Source organism: Hipposideros armiger, unplaced genomic scaffold (assembly GCF_001890085.2).
Source record: "Hipposideros armiger isolate ML-2016 unplaced genomic scaffold, ASM189008v1 scaffold_1534, whole genome shotgun sequence".
Lineage (NCBI taxonomy): Eukaryota > Metazoa > Chordata > Mammalia > Chiroptera > Hipposideridae > Hipposideros > Hipposideros armiger.
The window spans coordinates 115,308-135,294 of record NW_017732884.1 but is presented as its reverse complement, the minus strand read 5'-3'; the positions used below and the strand labels follow the sequence as shown (position 1 = coordinate 135,294).

At 40.4% G+C, this 19,987-nt stretch overlaps 1 protein-coding gene and 1 pseudogene across 6 annotated transcripts; one reads left to right on the top strand and one right to left on the bottom strand.

Annotated features, from left to right (window-relative positions):
* Positions 1–2,314: 2,314 nt before the first annotated feature.
* On the bottom strand, positions 2,315–10,807 carry LOC109377752 (zinc finger protein 211-like). 6 transcript variants are annotated; one of them, XM_019634186.1, is made up of 4 exons: positions 10,300–10,807; positions 9,618–9,656; positions 8,855–9,014; positions 2,315–4,288 (listed from the first exon to the last, which is right to left on the bottom strand). In XM_019634186.1, exons 1-4 carry the CDS (start codon positions 10,330–10,332, stop codon positions 2,814–2,816), a joined length of 1,707 nt encoding a protein of 568 aa, XP_019489731.1. In that variant the 5' UTR covers positions 10,333–10,807; the 3' UTR covers positions 2,315–2,813. The 6 variants fall into 6 exon arrangements, with proteins under 6 accessions (XP_019489731.1, XP_019489733.1, XP_019489732.1 ...); XM_019634188.1 differs by having other exon boundaries at positions 8,885–9,014; XM_019634187.1 differs by having other exon boundaries at positions 8,855–9,011.
* A 7,216-nt stretch (positions 10,808–18,023) lies between these two features.
* LOC109377750 (vomeronasal type-1 receptor 1-like) lies at positions 18,024–18,938 on the top strand (annotated as a pseudogene).
* Positions 18,939–19,987: the final 1,049 nt, after the last annotated feature.

The following is a 19,987-nucleotide window of genomic DNA, read 5'->3' as shown; positions in this document are numbered from 1 at the left end:
AATTATGGAACTTTTTGTGGAATGGCCATCAGAGCTGTCGTCGTATTACTCTTGATGTCCTGAATGTCATCAAAAAGTCTTCCTTTCAATATTTCCTTTATCTTCGGGTAAAGAAAAAAGTCATTAGGGGCCAGATCAGGTAAGTAGGGAGGGTATTCCAATACGGTTGTTTACTGACTATAAACTCCCTCACAGACAGTCCCATGTGAGCCAGTGCATTATCGTGTTGCAAGAGCCATGAATTGTTGACAAAAAGTTCAGATCATCTAACTTTTTCATACAGCCTTTTCAGCACTTCCAAATAGTAAACTCGGTTAACTGTTTGTCCAGTTGGTACAAATTCATAATGAATAATCCCTCTATCAAAAAAGGTTAGCAACATTGGTGCAACAAGTTCACAAACTTAATTGTCATACCTAGTATAAAGTATTATACACAAATGTTCTAGCAGCTTTATTTGCAGTGGCCCAAACTGGAAGTAACCCAAATGCCCATAAAAAGATGAATGGATAAACAAATGGTCTATCCATGGAAACAATATTACTCAGCAAATAAAAGAATAAACTACTCATATAAGCATCACTGAAGAATCTCAAAATAGGGAACCATGAATGAAACCAGAAAAAAATAGGCATTTCATGAATGGAATCTAGATTTTATTTGATTCATAAAATTCTAGAAAATACAATCTATTTTAAATGTAAATCAACGGTTGCCTAAAGGCCTGGGGAGGGGAAGGGCAAATTATAAAATGACATGAAATAAAGGGTGATGGACATTATCCTAATTATGATGAGGCTTCATGGGTTTGCATGCATTTCAAAATTTAACTAATTGTACACTTCAAATAGTGCAGGATATTGCATGTCAACTATACCTGAATAAAGCTGTACAAAATGGTTCAAAAGAAAAATCTAGATCTCCCATTCAGCAGGTTTGGCAAGCCTATATTGCCTTTCCTGATGACCTTGGAGAAGTAGCCTTGACTCCTTGACAATGTATTAACAAATATTGATAAGCAATGAAATCTGTCTCCACATGAGTCAACAGGAATGCTAGGTCACAGAGCCATACCACTGGACTAAGAGATCTCATTTCAACCTATGCTTGTTTTCCTGCCTGTGTAGCAATGGCCTTTCGGTGAACATCCCAAAAAGGTTATGGGAATCCACACAACCAATAGCTTATTATTTTCTTTGAAAATGACCTCGGTTACAAAAGACATACATGCCTTGAGGTCCTGAGAATTTCTGTGCCCATTGATCCTTCAGAGTCACAGTGAATGGAGCACTTTTGGTGCAATTTTAGCAGGGGCACACTCCATTTACTTTTCTGTAATCTCTACTCCAATGTTATATACCAATTATGGTTTCCCAGGGCCCTGTACTTTACAGTGAAACTAGCCTGTGAATTCTGGGTATTAGGACAAATGGCTCCTTTGCAGGACCTGGGGTACAAATTCCCCTTGACACTGCTGAGCATTATGTGATCAACACTGTGAACAAGAAAAACAATTCACATTGTTTTCAGAAGCACTTGAGGTTGTCACAACTTCCTGACTCCTCAGGGTGTTCCCTGAGCCCACCAAAAAATCCTAACATCCAGTCCACAAATAAGGACCACAAAGCCCTGCAGTCTTTCCTAGGAGACTTTGGACAACAATGTGTATTAGGCCAAAACTAGAGAGGTATATTCTTCCATCATACTGTAATCTGAGGCACACAGAGCATTGGATCCCCACAAAAGCTGTTCATTCCTTAATGCTGGCAGAGCCAAATTGTTTTCAAATCATCTCACACAGTGAATAGAACCCAAGATCAAATGTGGCTTAAACATTGCCTTTATTCTTGCAAAATCCAAAGCAAGTAGGCAGTTCTCAGGTTGGTGACTTGGAAGTTGGGAAAATCCCAAGTATGTCAAATGAACCTAACATGTCCTTAAAAATGTAGTCCTCTATTTTTTTTAAAGATTTTATTGGGGAATTGGGGGAGGGAACAGTGTTGGGGAATCGGGGAAGGGAAACAGACAAGTTGCTGTCCTTTTGTTCTTTAGTCTAGTTGTGGAGGACATTGCTTCATTGGCCCATGTTGGTATTGTGATCATTGTGCTCTTCCCGGCTGAGGCAGATTGGTCGCCAGCCATTGGTTGGCCACTCATGGCGTCTCATGCTGGTTGCCGGCCATTCACGGTAGCTTACAGCAGCCCACTGCAGCCTATGCCATCGCTGGTGACTCACAGCAGCCCAGCTCCAGGTTGAGCTGTTGTTCACCATCTTAGCTGTAGAGGGTGCAGCGTCACTGGCCCTCATGTGGGATCCAAACTGGGCCCTGCTGCTCAGAGCTGGCATCCAAAGCCAACTTTTAACCAATGCGCCACTCGGCCAGCCTAAAATGTAGCCCTCTTGACAAGTCATCAGAAGAACTCAGATTGGGTCCACTGGGCCAAAACTGAGCTAGGTCCACACCCTAACTTGTAAAAGAGAAAGGAAAGATGATCCCAGAAGGGCTAAGACTACTCAGGATTTCCTCCAGCAAATGAGGGGACCAAGGTCACCTTTCCTGAGCTGGTTAGGGTGGTGACTGATGCACACTATGTGGATCTGCCAGATGGGAGAGGTGCCATAGAAACTGTCGAGGGCCCTGAGCAGGTTACAAGTGTAACACAGATCCTTAGATTCCCACATATCTAGAACTTAAGAAGCTCCTCACGGTGGATTTTCCAATGTATGGGTTTTAATTCAGGTAAATGGCTCCCTCTCAAGTTCTTTCCTCCAATGTAATTATACTAAAAGGAAACTGCACACCACGGTACATCTAAGATCTTTCTCCAGTGTGAAGTCTCTGGTGTTGAATGAGGTCTGATTTGCAGCTAAAGGATTTGCCACATTCACTGCATTCATAAGCCTTTTTTCCACTGTGAATTCTCCGGTGTTGAATGAGGCTTGAGCTTTGGCTAAAGGATTTTCCACATTCCCAGCACTCATAAGGCCTTTCTCCTGTGTGGACTCTCAGGTGTTTAACAAGGTTAGATTTGCAGCTAAAGGATTTCCCACATTCACTGCATTCAATAGGCCTTTCTCCAGTGTGAACTCTCCAGTGGTTCTTGAGGTTGGAGCTATGGCTAAAGGATTTTCCACATTCCCCACACTCATAAGGTCTTTCTCCTGTGTGGACTTTCCGATGTGAACTGAAGCTAGAGCTTTGCTTAAAAGATTTCCCGCATTTACTACACTCATAAGGCCTTTCTCCAGTGTGTAATCTTTTGTGGTGAATAAGGCTGGAACTTCGGCTAAAGGATTTTCCACATTCACTGCACTGATGAGGCCTTTCTCCAGTGTGAACTCTCCGGTGGTAAATGAGGCTAAAGTTTTGACTAAAGGACTTCCCACAATCACTGCACTCATAAGGCCTTTCTCCAGTGTGAACTCTCTGATGTTGAATGAGGTTGGACCTTTGGCTAAAAGACTTTCCACATTCTCTGCACTCATAGGGTTTTTCTCCAGTGTGAACTTTCCTATGGCTATTAAGACTGTAGCTTTGGCTAAAGGACTTCCCACATTCATTGCACTCATAAGGCCTTTCTCCCGTGTGAATTCTGCGATGTATAATGAAACTGGAGTAGTAGGTAAAGAATTTTCCACATTCACTGCATTCAAAAGGCCTTTCTCCAGTGTGAACTTTCTGGTGTTGAATGAGGTTACATCTTCGGGTGCAGGCTTTTCCACATTTGCTGCATTCATAAAGCCCTTCTCGAGTGAGGACTCTCTGATTCTGAGCACGTATATCTGTGTATCTAAAGGCTTTCTTGAGTTTTCCCCAGTTGTGATGACTTTTTCCACTGTGAAAGACAGCCTCACACTCATTACTCTTGTTTGGTTTCTCCCCAGTGTGAGTGACCTGTTGATGAAGAAATCCCAGGCTGGCTAAAAAGTCCTTCCCAATCTCTCCACAGGCAAAGGGCTTCCCTGACACATAGACTATGCAGCTCTTCGTAAATGAGACTCTGTCCATAGAACTTCTGAAGGGGCTCTCTCTAATGTCCTGTCCCTGGTACCATTGAAGGTTGATGGGGAAATAGAATCGCTTCTCACATGTGCATGTTTTCTGCCCAAGATATGTTCCCTGGTGCTCAGCCAAGCATGAAATGTCTCTCAAGATTTGTCCACACATCTCAAAGGGTTGCGCCTTCTGGGTAGACAAACCTGCCTTAAGAGTCCTGATCTGTGATGCTTCTTCTACATAAATGCTCTGTTTAGGTGTCTCCTCATCTTCTACTCCATTCCAACAACCTGAAAACAAAGAAGTGATGATGAAATATATGTAGACTTTTTGGGAGGGGACAAAACCATCACAAACGTACATCTGACACTTTAAAGAATCAGTCCATGAGACTGTTTTTAGGAAAAGGGAGTTGGGGTTAGACTGAGGAAGCTGCTGCTGTGTACTACTGGGTTCCTAAGGTCACAGAATTGTGCAGGTTTCATCTGGCACAGGACATAAGAAAAGGGTGTGGCCCAGTGGTGAAAGGCATGTTCTATAAGTTATTCTTCCAACAATGGCTTTTAGCAGGATTATATCTGCTGGTGACATGTGATGCTCTGCAGAAGTGTATGTCCAGGCCCATGAAAATCTGATTAGGACATAGTAACTGGTGTTCAAGGATTATTAAAATATATGTGCACACTTCAGGATACACCAATGCTGGAAAGCACTATAGAGGAAACAATGTGAGGAATGAGTGAGATAAGTAGTCCAGAGGGTGGGGATTAGCCCTGGGCCAGACTCAGAACAAAAAGGACTTGTAAAAATGACAAGTTGGCACAATGTCAAGAATGGGGAAGGGAAGGTAGAAGTAAAGTGTGGTCACTGGTAATGGTACCAAAACATAAGTCAAATAGGGTGGGTTCCTAGTATGATGAGAACAAAGCCTTGATGTCACATCCTCTAATTGCCATTCACCGGGTCAGTACTCCTCTGAGCCCCTATTATTGAGACTGGAGTCAAGTCCATCCTGTGAAGCAGGAGGACTCCTCCCCTATCCCCAACTGCGCAACTACACAGGACCTGGATGATTCAAATCCTAAGGGAAAGACAGGACGGATCCATGGCCAGTACTGGACCATAACAGCTCAGCACATAACAAATCAGAGGAATATATGTAAATACTACAAAAAGTGCCTTTGGATACAGTTAGAGGGAAGATGGCAGAACACTAAGATTCTGTCTCCCTACTTAGACAATAACTACACTGGTAGAATCAATCTGACATAACTATTTTGTAACTCTAGAGTCTACTGAAGATTTGCAACATGCTAAAATTGATTTCATTTAAGTCAATTTCAACTCTTAGCATGGTATTGGTTATCCAGTTCCCAACTGTCCCAGTTCCCCAACTCTGAACCCAGGGGCAAGCAGCCATTCACATGTAACTGGAGTAGCTTGCAGAAGTTGGGGTGGCAATAAGGACCCTGTCCGCTAAATATCAGTGATATGTACTCTGACTTCTGCTTCTGATGGTGGAGATACAACAGAGATGTGGCAGCCATTGTTGCAAACCACATCACCATTGTTGCAAAGCCCCTACCTCACTGGCTGAACTGACTTCACAGGGGATTTAAATGGCCGGCATCCATTCCCTCCACCCTCTCTTCCTTCATTTTTTCTCTCATTCTCCCTTTGGGAGGCAGAAATTCAAGGAGTAGAACATTCAAAATGAATCATATATACAGAGGAATTTAGAAAGTCATTACTTTCTAAAAGCACAGGCGTAGAGAAAACCTGAGAAGACCTGAGAAGACCTTAAGTTTACACCTCAGACTATTGTGCAACACAGAGTTACCCTACAACCATTAAACAAACAACAGCAAGCCCCCCACACCCAGGAAATCCTAGGGAGGGAGGTGATCAGATTTCTTGAGTAACCACATCGTAAGACACAAATATCTAGTTTTCAACAAAAAGAAAATCAAAGAACATACAAAGCAACAGGAAAGTAAGCACAGTCTAAGAAAAAAAAATCAAGAGAAAATGACCTTGAGAAAGACCAGATGGTACACGTATTAGAAAAGGGCTTTAAAACAACAGTCTAAAAGATGCTCAAAGAACCAAAAGATAATATAGACAAAAATCAAGAAAATGTTGCAAAAGCAAAATAAAAATATCAATAAAGAGATGGGAAACATAAAGAATCAAAAAGAAATTTTGAAGCTGAAATGTACAATAGCTAAATGAATAAAATCACTAGAGGGATTCAAAAGCAGATTTGAGCAGGCAGAAGAAATAATCAGTGAACTTGAAGATATCAAATTTGAGGAACAGAAAGAAAAAATACTGAACAAAAGTGAACACAGCATAAGGACCTGTGAAATACCATCAGGTGGATCAACATATGCAATGTGGGAGTCCAGAATAAGAAGAAGAGAGAAAAAAGGACAGAGAGTTTATTTGACGAAATTACAGCAGAATTTGTGTCTGTGGATACATGATTATTATGGTTGCACAACAATGATACTAAATGCCACTCAGAAATGGTATTTAAAAATAATTCTTGGGCCGGCCGAGTGGCGCGATGGTTAAGAACTGGCTTGGGACGCCAGAGGGCCCCGGTTCGGATCCCACATATGAGGGCCAGTGACACTGCCCTCTACAGCTAAGATGCTGAACAACAGCTCAACCTGGAGCTGGGCTGCCATGAGTCGACGGCGACAGTGTAGGCTGCAGCCCCTATGGCAGTGGGTTGCCATGGGCTACCGTGTGTAGTCAGCAGCCAGCGTGAGCGGCCAGCAGCCGCAGTGAGCGGCCATCCAGAAGCCGGCGACTGATCTGCCTCGCCCGGGAAGAGCGCAATGATGGTGCCAAGTTGGGCCAGTGAAGCAACGTCCTCCACAACTAGACTGAAGAACAAAACGACAGCAACTTGTCTGTTTCCCTTCCCCCAATTCCCCAGCACTGTTCCCTTCCCCGCAATACCCCAATAAAAATCTTTAAAAAAAATAAAAATAAAAATAAAAAAATAAAAATAATTCTTCATTTCAATTCTCTGGTTTCAGAATTTTGTTGCTATGATTTCAAGAAGCTGGATTGCAAGAAGCAGTTGTCATCCACTTATTCCTCCACTGAGTTAGCTCAAAAACAATTTAAATGTATGAACAACTAAAAAGAGTCTGGGGGAATAGAATAAAGAATCCAGAAATAAACTCTTGCATATATTATCAAATGATTTTCAAAAAGGAGATGAAGACTATTCAATGGGGAAAGGACAGAAGTTTAAAGACATGATGTGGGGAAAACTGGATATGCACATGCGTAAGAATGAAGTTGCACTCTTACCTAACATAGTATATAAAAATTAACTCAAAATGGATCAAAGATCTAAACTTAAGAGCTACAACTATAAAATTCTTAAAAGCAAACAGAGGAAAAGCTTATGACATTGCATTAGGCAATGATTCCTTAGATATGACATCACAGACATAAGCAACACAACAAAAATAGACAAACTAGACTTCATCAAAATGAAAAACTTTTGTGTATCAAAGGACGCTATGAAAATAGTAAAATAGCAACCCATAGAATGGGAATAGATTTGCAAATCACATATCTGATAATGAATTAATATCCAGAACATATCCAGAGAACTCCTAAAACTCAACATCAAAAATACCAAACAACTTTATTCAAAAATGGGCAAAAAACTTGAATAGACATTTCTGTTATATACAAATGGCCAATAAGCACATGAAGAAATGCTCAACATCACTAATTGTTAGGGAAATGTAAATTAAAACTATTGAGATAGTTTTATCCACTGGGATGGCTCCTATAAAAAAAACAGATACCAAATGTTGGCAAGGATGGAGAAATTGGAACCTTTGTGCACTGTTGGTAGGAATATAAAATGGTGCATGGAAATGTGGATATGGAAAACAGTATGGTGGTTTCCTCAAAGAATTAAAAATAGAATTATCATATGAAACAACAATTCCAGTTCTGGGTATATACTCTCCCAAACTGAAGCAAGGACACTAAAGATATTTGTACACCATGTTCATAGCAGCATTATTCACAAGAGCCAAGTGTCCATCAATGGATGAATAAATAAAATGTGGTAAATACATATAATGGGGTATTATTCAGTCTTAAAAAGGAAAGAAATTCTGTCACATGTTACAACACAGATGAACCTTGAAGATGTTATGAATAAGCCAGACACAAAAGAACAATTACTGTATGATTTATGCATATGAGACACTTTGAGTAGTCAAATTCAAATAGAAAGTAGAATGGTGGTTGTCAGTGAAGGGAGGGAGGTACTGTTTAATGGGTAGAGTTTTAGTTTACAAGATGAAAAAGTTCTGAGGGTGCATGATTGTGATGGTTGCACAACAATGAGAATGTACAAAATGCCACTTAGAAATTGTATATTTTTTATTGTGTGTATTTTACCACGAATAAAAAAGAAAAAGAACCTTGTAGGAGGATCTTGCAAGATCAGTGAAAGTAGTAATCATGTAAGCAACTACAATTCCTGGCACAGTGAGGCATGAATAAATGTCAGATACAGAAAGGGAGCAATACTAGCGTGCCATAGATCTAGATAGTCACCCAGCAAGAGAGAAGGTGAGACAGGTGAGAATCATTAAGCTGACCTCAAAACTACTGATCCCCGAATCATTCTGAGAGACTTTGGGGAGGAAACAGGTGTTGCAGTGGTAAAGGAAGAGAAGTAGGCATGCTCTCAGTCTAGCCCTAGTAACCACTGCACACACCCCAGAAACTGGAGAAGAAAGCAGTGTCATGGTTCAGATATGAGAAAAACAAAGCTGCCTATGGGGAAGAGAAATGCAGAGCCTCACCTGGGGCACAAGGGTGGATGTGAGTCTTACCCAGCGAGGATGTAAGTACAAAGTTCTCCAGCATCACATCGTGGTATAGGCACCTCTGAGCCTCATCAAGGAGATCCCATTCCTCCCAGGAGAAATACAGGGCCACGTCCTCAAAGGTCACACATCCCTGCTAGGATAGAGACAGATGAAACCATGAAAAGCCTTACCCTGAAGACCCACATGTCTACCCCATGTCCATCCTCTTCCCAAGATCCTCAAATCAGAGGTGATACCAGATCCTGGTGCCACTGGTGTCTTCTCTCTCCTCATACTAGTAAACACTGTGTTCATGTTCACTTTTTTCTGCTCTGTAGTCAGACAGAGGCTGGTAAGACCTTCCTCCTCTAATCCAGACCTCCCATTGGCTCCAGAACAGATGCCTAACTTCACAGGCAGTCATTCCAAGCCTGACTCTTGCTCCCTCCTTCTTTTGTTCTCACCAGAAAGGAGACCTGCAATTTCCTGAACCAGCTTAGCCTCATCTCCAAGCACTTCGACATACTGTTACCTGTTTTTGTGATAAGTTTCCACATCCCTTTCCAATGATGGTCCTAAATGGGAACCCCTCCACATAACCCCCAGACTACACTCAAGACCCTGAGCTTGGCTGGGGATTCTCCAGGGTGCCCACACCCAAGGACTGGGGGAATGGCAGGTAAAGAGTCTGATGTCACCACAAATCCAGAGAACATGTGGGTTGGAACCAGTGAGGGTTTGGGACATCTCAACTTACCCGTGTAGGTTCCAACAGCACTTGTGCAGCCATGAGAACCTGTGGGAAGAGTCAGATCTTAGAAGGATGTTACCATGGTGGGGTTCCAGGGGCTCAGGCCTTCCCTGTACCACTGGGAGGCACCAGAGCCAAGCAGCTTTGGTGAACTGTCTAACCTCTGTGCTGCCTCTCACCACTTGTGTGTCCTTGGAAAAGGACTAAACCTCCCTCTGCTTCAATGTTCTCATCACCCCTACAGTCTATTCTATTGAACAGACTTTGGGGGATTTTTCAAATTCTATTATATTAGACGTTATCTCTTTTCCTCAAAATTCTCCACGGCTCCCAGGGACCTAAGAAGGAAGGTATAACTCCTCAGTGTAACACTGCAGTAGGACTCTACCCAACCTTTGTTTCCTGCAGAAGCAAGAAGGACACCAGGTTCCCAAATCCTACCGGCTCAGTGGCCTCTTCACGTCTTTACACAGCCAGCCCCTCTGCCTGAAACCCTCTCCCACACCCCGTCACACCGGATGTCACCCACGGGCGATTCACCGGATGTCACACCGGATGTCACCCACGGGGGTCTCACAGTCCCGGACGCCCAAGCCTGGGCTGCAGGATGTGAGCAGGCGCCCAGTTTCCGGGGCTTTAGGGTTCGGGTGGGGTGAGGGTGGTGAGAGCCCGGGGGACGCGCACTCACCTGAGCCGGGCCCCTCAGCGCGGCCGCCACCATCGAAGCCCCAGGGCCGAGTGAAGTGGTGACAGACGAGCGACCGGCAGGGACCGGGACACCGACTTCCCGAGGCCGGTCTCCCAGGAGGCGATGTCCCCTACCCTAAACCCGCCTCTGTGTAATGGAACAAAGTCTTCTCTCGCGCTGTGTCGGTCACCTCGGCCCCGACCTGACGAGCGGAAAGCGGAACCTCAAACCTGGTGAACAGACCTGAGAGTCGCTTAAATGAGCACCACGAACCGGCCGGACGTCCCGCCCCAATGCGGTTTGCCCTCAGGGAAAGACCCCCTTCCTGGACTTTCATTGGATTGACTCCGCTGCCGTTCAATGCATAGCTTTCTGGGTAATGAAGTTTCCACAGCTGCACAGATCTGGACAACTCACAGCAGAAGCTCCCAGAGAAACGGTTAAGAGGCCGCTGGGAAATGACTTCACTATACTTGTAGGGTGGGAAAGGGGCTTCACTCTTTCGTAAAGGGTCAGCAGGCCGATTTCTGGGGAGCCTTAAGTGCTGAAGTGTTAAGACATTTCAGACTCAATGAAGCTGATTCAAGTTGACACCCACTGGTAGATGGAAGGGAATAAACATTATCTTATTGCTCTTCAAATGCACGTAGTGTGAAGCATTAACGTCATTTTTGTGAGCTTTAGTAGGTTCCATCTGGGACCAAAAAGGACATCACTCAGGGCCATGGTGGAGAAAATAGAGGAGGGGTATTAGACAGCCCTGAAGCATGGGCAAGGTGGGATCTGGGCCTCTAGTCCCCACAGAAAATGTCTCTCCCGACTTTATGTTCAGTGATTGTGCCCAGCACAGTAAGAAATATTGTGTTATCCATAAAACTTAAAATTGTTTTATCTACAAAACATAAAACTTTTATAAATGCCTATACTTTTCCCTAATATACATAGAAAGTTTTTAAGGTGGAAAAATCAAATTAAGTATTGTTTATAATATATTGTTTATATATTATATAATATGTATTATATAATATATAGTAAAACAAATAAATTATTGTTTATTAAGTATTACTCTATATATTTTAAAATAGAGAGTAAAAAGTCTGACAATTCTACCTCCTGGAGAAAACCCATGTTGGCAGCACAGTATCTTTTGTCAACTGATGGTCATTGGCACCAATTCAGCAACAACAGAAATCCCCAATTTGGGGTACAGTGAAGAAGGAAACTATATACCACACAAACAGCTCAAACACATTAGGTTTTATTCAGATGATAAAACTATGAGGGTTATTACAGTGTACTAGTTCTATATATATTCATAATGGAAACTTTTGGTCCATGCAAGGCAGTAAGGTCCAAGGAAGGCATCACCAGGAATGTGACACAAAAAGTATGGGAGAAAGGGCTTTATAGAAAGTAGAAATAATGAGGGTAAAACTTCTAAAACAGGGTTGTGTTTGGTATTTCTCAGAAGCATCGAGAAGCCAGTGAGTTTGTAGCAGGGTGAGTCAGAAGTGAACTGACCCTGTGGTTTTCTGCCAGATAGGAAACATTGAGGGCAGCTCAATGGGAACATTCTAGGGAACACTAACACAGAGTGCTAACCATTGCACACTCCATCATTGATTTCAGAAGCAACATACATCTTGTATAATGCTCCCTCATGCACCCGGTCTGTCTATCAGAACTTGTTTTACTTCATTTCTGATTTAGCTCTTCATGTATCATCTTTTTCCATTGCCATGATTTAGTCATGTTTCCTACTATCTGGTGTATACAAGTTATCTATACCTAGGTAATAACACAAATAAAAGAGGAAGAAAAAGTTCAAAAGGGAAGACCCATGCCTAGATACAATTTAAAAAAAACTTTAAAGGCAAAGATAATGTTATACAAATTCATTAAAAAATGGATTACCTATGAAAAATAATGAAATCGAGTTCAAACTTTTCAACAATATCAGGAGGTACAAGACTAGAAAGTAGTTAGAATTTTAAATAATTGAATAAACAATGACCTTTAAACCAAGATCTTTGTTACGTAGCTAGAATGTTATTTTAGAAGGGAAGATTAGTACATGTATTTTAGTGTATTCAACACTAAAAATCATAAAAATTTTTACCTTGTTAACCAGCATCATAAGCTCTAAAAAGCATTAAGTAAGAACAGGAAATCAAGCAAAATACTTTATATGTCACTGAACTTGAATTTTACTTCCTGAGTTTAATCATTATTTTCTTACTTTAAACAAATAATTTGCTGGTAGTCTCAGAGTTTCTAAGTGTATCTTGATCTGCTGTACTCCTGATACATCTTTTTAGAATATTTGGAAAAAACAAAAAGTGAGAGTTTCAAAACCTAACACAATACAGCATCATGCTGCCCATTCTTTTGTATTTGACTCTAAAGAATAGTGACTTAATAGAAAACCCACAATTCCATATAAGATAACATGTAGCTCTGGGAAGTTTTCAGAGTGAAACAACCACAACCTACATAGTCCTACATGTTTTCCATTAAAATCTGAAATTACTCAGGTTAAGTATGACTGATGGGTAGTTATTCAGGTATGTATTGGGTTAATAAAATGACCAAATGACTACAGTTTGGAATTATTTGTTCACAACTTTCGTTGGTTAATTGTGAAGTTTTAAAATCAGTTAGATATGAAACATACGTGTATAAAACAATTTCCAAGTTGAAAATCTTGGATCAATCAAGTTAATGAAATGAAGAGACACTTTTCAGAATACAACATAAACATGGCACAAAATGTTCATAAATTTTGTGAACTCTGATGACTTGGGATAGATCCAATATTTCACAAACGTAGTTCCCAGACCAGGAGACTCAGCATCCCTTGGGAATTGTTAGTAATACAAATTTATGTGTTCTAACTCTAACTTAATCAGAAATTCTGGAGATAGGGCCCAGCAATCAGGATTTAACAGACTTTCCAGTGATTCTACAGTATACTCCATTTTTTAAATGACTGGAATAGATAAGCGTTCTGGACTGGGAAAATTGTTTAAACTCATAGTTTTAGTGCAGTAAATTAAAGACTGTTCACTTCCAGAAACTGAAATGCAATTGAAGGCATTATATATACAAACAATGAAAAATTGCATAAAATACCTGATTTATAATGAAAATTAGATTGGTACATTAAAAATCTTTTTAAAAACATGAAAAGACTAAATGAAAGGAGATAATATCAAATTTTTGCAAAGAATCTTTTTTATAATAAATAAGAGGAAAAGGGAAAATACAATTTGAGTTATTTAAAAATATTTGCCATTTATTAGCAATGACTGAGCAAAAACATTTACATCTGAATGTTGTTTAACCAAATTTGAACCTCCAAAATAAAAATTATTTGTCTTTTCAGACCAATTAATACCATTAAAAAACCCTAAAGTTAAATGTTGTAAAATGTAAATTTTTAATCAAATTGTTCTTATTTACCATTATATCACAGATTCTAGCAGAGTACTTCGTACCTGATTAATCAGAGAGTTACAGCTGTTGAACCAGATTAGGAAAAAAAATTTTCTGATACAGGAATCAAAAAAGAACAGACACACAGGTGTCACTGCTGATGAGCACGAAGGGGTTGAATGCCAGGAAACATGAAGACATTAACACAGAGATGTCCACCAGCCACCAGTTTGAAATCGTAATTAGAGCAACACAGAAAGATGGAAGAGAGAAAGTGAAAGTAGACAAATACACCCACCAGGATGAGGATGTGTGTGGTTCTGTCCTCGTGGGAGCATCTGGGGGAGCATCTGTTACTATAAATGTGATGGACTTGCTGCTTGTGCCTGTGCAGGGCAAGGACCACGTACCTACTAGTTTATATCATGCAGCCCAACCACATAACATCAATGAAATAAAACAGGGCTGCATGAAATAAGTTGATAGATCTATCTGGCATGACAGAGGAATAGTATCCATAATTGGTTTTCATACTTAAATTATTGAAGTTTCTTGGATGAATTACTTTCATAGAAATATAAACATTTACCAGAAGTTGAAGGATCCAGAAAAGGAAATTACAAAAGCCAATGCATTTGGGGGATCTACTTCTGAACCCCGTCCAAGAAGTCCAAGAAGTCAAGTAGTGCTGAGAGAACCTCTCTGGCCACTGTGTAAACAGAAGACAAGTTCACATCCTGCATCATCCAGGAAATATTTTAATCCAAGCTGCCATTGTCTGCGGGATCCCTTTGGAGAAAAGAACCAAATTGTTGGCTAAGACCAATTGGTTGACAATCTGATCTGTGGGTTTTAACGTGTGCACTGAGCAAAGAGAAGTTATAAAGACAAAGGTGGGAGGAGTTTCCCAGGATCCCAGCTCCAGGCTGAGGAAGACAAACCCCATTGTCAAGTAAGCATGTCCATCACTTTCATATCTAGGAGGTATTGATTTTAATTTGAGAAGAAAAGAAATGGTAGAAAGATAAACAAACATAAATGTGTTACCTTCTTCTCAGCTGCATCTACTGTTCAGTGTAACACACATTTTCCCTCTTTTGGTAACACATTTTCTTTCTTTAAATGAACTTTAAGAGTAAGTGTGTATGGGTGAGTGCTTATTAATTAAGATCTCATGATAGAATCTATCTAAATGTACATATAAAAGGAGTCGCTTGAATAAACAATGCATCAATGTTGTAAGGACAACTTAATAGATAATGACAAGAAAAAATATACATGTAATGGATTGGAAAGGAAGAAAAACCTTTTTTCCTCTTCTCCTTAGAGTATTTCTAAAATAGGATCATCAGTGTGACTCTTACCATGAACATCCTGTTCAATTTTGTAACCATCCTTGACCCAATGTTTTATGACACCTGTGTCCTGTTCTTTCTTTTCCATAGAACCCATCAGTTCCTAATGTACTGTGTAACTTAATAACTTGGACGTATCATTTATGGTCTGTTTTCCTCAACCAGAATAAAAGTTCAATGGGAGAAAAATTAATGTTTTGCATGCCAACATATTTTCAGAAATGTGTGTGACCCACACAAGCTATAAAATTAATCTTTCTTGAAACTTTGAAAAATACGTCACTGTAATATTCCTGTCTATTTGAACCACTCTGGCTACTCCTGTTGACAATTCAATTACTGTCCTCCCTTCAGTTTGAGTTCTCTCAGAGACTCAGGAATTAAAAAAGAATCAGATTTTGAAGAGAAACTACCAAGGTAATTTAAAACCCAGCAGAGTTTGTGCTTGACATCTCTCACATAGATCTCAGTATCCTCTACTGCACTTCCATTGGGATTATTATTGATTTCAAGTGTATGGCCTCCCCCACCTGTCTCTGCCACTTCCTTGGATATTTTTATTATTCACTATTATACCTTTTGGTAATTTGCACAATTAACATGTGTTTTTGACAGGTACGCTCCACTCCCCTTGCACCCATTATCACTGCAATTACAGGTGAAGCAATAATCACTTCCCAACAAGGAGATGAGATAATGGAAACCCAAACCTTCATCTCAAGGTTGAGCTGCCCCTTTCCACACCTGCACAGGTGCTGCCTGAGCACCCACTGCCCCAAGAGCAAATGCCAACCATGTAAGTAGCTCTGCTGTTGAGGTAAGTACCAGGTTCTGAGACGGACTTCATTAGAAAATTCACTCATACACATGGAAAAGAATTGTGTTTCTTCGTATTGGAACATAAAACCACAACACACATACAGACATACACACGCATGTATACATTTGGCCTCTTGCCATCCTCATTCATCTGTATTGAGACGCCTGACATCTCTTCTCTCCTTCCTGTTATAGCCTTCTCTGAAGTAGTCTCTCCTGTGTTCCTCATTACACACAGGGACCCTCATATTTGCACTGTGCTGCAGGCAAGTGACAAGGAGTAATACAGAGAAGATGAGAGCCCAGCTGCTGAGCCTGTGTCCAGTGTCTGAGTGACAGGTGTTGTAAGTGCAATTGCTTTTGCCTTGTTTTGTTTGGAGGAGAGAGTATGTTGAATAAAGTGGATTCTGTAACAATATGTCTGTAAAGTTTCTGTCTGTTAGAAGATTGCTAACATTCATTTAGAGAAAGGCAAGACTCATTCCATCTTTCATGTCAGGGGGAAAACAAATGCTTATTTAAGGAAACCTGTGGCTAACAATTATGTTTGACAAGAAGTTTTAGGGACTGTGGATGTTTTCTGCCCCACCCCAGCAGTGTCACTTATCCTCAAGCTTTGCTTTGTATTCGTGAGAAATGGCATTTAGGTATCACAATTAATTACTTTAGGTGGTCATTGCTATGGATGTGCTTATGATGTCTAGACTCTTCAATGAAACTAAATAGGAAATACATATGTATTTTAAAATTATACTTTATATGCATTATTTCTTCCCAAATATATGTTTGTAGAGTTTATTTAAAATTTTATTTTATGCATACATGATCTTTTGTCTTATACTAAAAGTTTTATTTACCAATTATATTAATAGTCTTTTTAATATGTTTCAAATTACTAATACCAGCATAATTTTCAAAAAAATGAATGTGGGCAACAATTTTCTATTTCTTTTCAGGCATTTCTGCCTTCATCTATGCCTCTGTTTTTCAGGAACTTGATATTTTTCTTACAAGTGCACAAAAAATACCATGCTGATAGACCCTCAGGTTAATTTTTTTCATTTAACTTTGTTTTTTATGGATTTTGATATCTGATTTTTATTGATGTTTTTCAATAATTATCTGATATATTTCTACATGTCAAAAATGGAACTCAGACTACTTCATAAAGCCTAATTTACATTTGTATCCTTTTTTTTCTTTTTTTTATTGGGGAATTGGGGAAAGGGACCAATCAAGTTGTTGTTCTTCAGTCTTCGTTGTGGAGGGCACCAGTTACCATCTGGCGCCAGTTGCCATCTGGCTTCCCGTCGGCAGCTCGTGACCTCTAAGCTCAAGGTGCTGTGTTCAATCTTAGTTGTGGGTGGGTGTAGCCACCATCCCATATGGGAGTCAAACCAGCAGCCTTGTTGTTAAGAGCACACGCTCTATCCACTGAGCCATCCGGGTGGCAGCTCAGCTCAAGGTACCAAGTTCAGTCTTAGTTGCGGGTGGGCATAACTCACCATCGAACAGGCAATCTTGTTACACCAGCTGAGCCATCCTGCCACCTGTTGGCAGCTCAGCAACAACTTAGCTCGGGCGCGGCATCATTGGCCCATGTGGGAATCGAACCGGCGGCCCTGTTGCTCAGAGTTCATGCTGTTAAGCCAACTCTTAACCAACTGAGCCACTTGGCTGGCCCTACATTTGTATCCTTTTGTTCCATTCAATCTCTGCCCCTATATTTTAATATTTATATGTTTAAGAAATACCCATACACATGTTCTGTTTCTTGCCTTTTTCATGTAGACTGTATTGTGGAGAAAAATCCATATCTGTACATAGGGATCTCCCTCACTCATCTCTACAGCTGTAAAAATCTTGGTGAGCAGTTGTGCCCCCTCCATTCACCCTGGAGATGCAAATCAAGACTGTTTAAAATCCAGGTCTTCATTGAATTCCTTTGCACACATGAGGAAAAATTCGAACTGCCCGCTTGAAGTGAAAATATATGAGAGAGGCTAAGTTTTAAACATTGAAAGACATTCTGATGGTGACACGTTTCCTTCCATTTGTTTAACAATTCAGTCCTCTGATTTCAATGAAAACCTGCAGCCTCTAGGCACTGACGTGATGCTTTCTGCTACCGGTAGCTTGAAACTAGGGATTATGTTCTTCACTCAGACAGGAATTCACCTCCTGGAAAATACCTCCCTCCTTTGTCTTTATAACTTTGCTTTGTTCACTGGACATAATTTGAGACCCACAGACCTATTCTCATGCAAATGTCTCAGCCAACTTCCTGGCTCTCTTCTTTAAAGGTTCCCTCAGACAATGGCAGCTTTTGGATGGAGATATTTCCTGGATGATACTGGATGTAAACTTGTCTTCTATTTTCACAGTGCGGCCATAGGAGTTTCCTTCAGCACCATCTGCCTCTTCAATGGCTTCCAGGTCATCAAGCTGAACCCCAGTATTTGGAGGTGGATGGAGCTCGAGATTAGATCCCTAAAGTTCATTGCCTTCTGCTGTTCCCTCTGCTGTATCCTGCATCTCTTGATAAATTCATGTGTCCTTATTGCAGTACATGGTACTTTGAAGAAGAAGAAAGTTAGTGTGAAAAATAATTATGGGCACTGTTCTTCACATAGGAAAGAGGGTGTTTTAGATTTGTTAACTGCAGTCATATATTTTTCCCTAACTTTTTGAGTTTAGGTTTTATGGTCTGGGTCAGTGGCTTACTAGTCCTGCACAGACACAAGCAGTGAGTCCAACACATTCACAGCAACAGACTCTCCCCCAGACCTTCCCACGAGAGCCACACACACCATCCTGATCCTGGTGAGCTCTTTTGTTATCTTTTATTCAGCCTATGTAATTTTGACAATTTGGATAACTCTAGCTACAAGCCAAGGCCCATGGATGGTGAACATCTCTGTGTTTGTGGCATCATCTTTTCCAATCTTCTTCCCCTTTCTGCTCATCATCAGTGACACCCATGTCTCTCAGTTCTGCTTTGCCTGCAGGGCAAGGAAATCAGTTTCCTAATCTGGTTTAATGCCCAGGAGTCTCTGTCATTCAGACATTCATTTCAACATTTGTTAATGCCCAGGGCATTTTAAACGTCAGGAATGTATGACAAATAAGGACAGTAATGTCCCTGCCTGCATCCATCTTACTATGAAGCTAAAAATGAACATCATGTATATAATGAAAAAAGATTCCTCATTCCAACTGTTAGGTTCTTCCAAGGAAAACATCAGGACATTTAAAAATAGTGTAATGGAGGGAAATACCTGAATGTAAGGCCCTAGGGAAGTCTAGCACTTTGGGCCTTAATAGAGATACCAGTTTTTGTTAGTTTGTTTAGTTTTATTTAAATATATTTTCCAAGCACTTTTGAGTTCATCTGTTTGACTGGAGAAAAATCACTTGGAAAGACTCATGTAGGGAAGATATGTGCACCCTCATGGTGGGAGGTGGGTGGGGGGACAGGAATCCTGAATGTTGGGAGTATTGAGAGATGGGAACACAGCAGAAATTAGGGGTAAACACTGTTCTGGGCAAATGCTTAGTACAAGCCAAAAAATCTGAACTGTTGTTTGAGAAAAATGACAGGACAGTGAATGGATTCAATTTGGCGAATGAAAATATCAGTGCTCCTTATTACAAATTATTTATAAAATTTTGTAATTTAAAAATATTTAATTTAAAAAGTTTTACTTGTTTTTACTAATAATACTATAACACCTTATAGTTATAATTTGAATTTAAAAAGTAAAATAAATAATGAATACTCTATTAAAGAAATAATGATGTAAAACGGAATGATGAAAACCAAGATCTGAATAATATAAGGATATAATATATTCATTGAAAGTATCAATGACTTTATACATTTTGAGTCATTCTTTATTTTATACTTCAATTTTTCTGTGTAGATGCAAACTATGAGTCATAATCATTGAAAAAAACATGTTGGTAAAAAGTTGATACTGGGCGGGCGGAGTGGCGCGATGGTTAAGAACTGGCTTGGGACGCCAGAGGGCCCCGGTTCGGATCCCACATATGAGGGCCAGTGACACTGCCCTCTACAG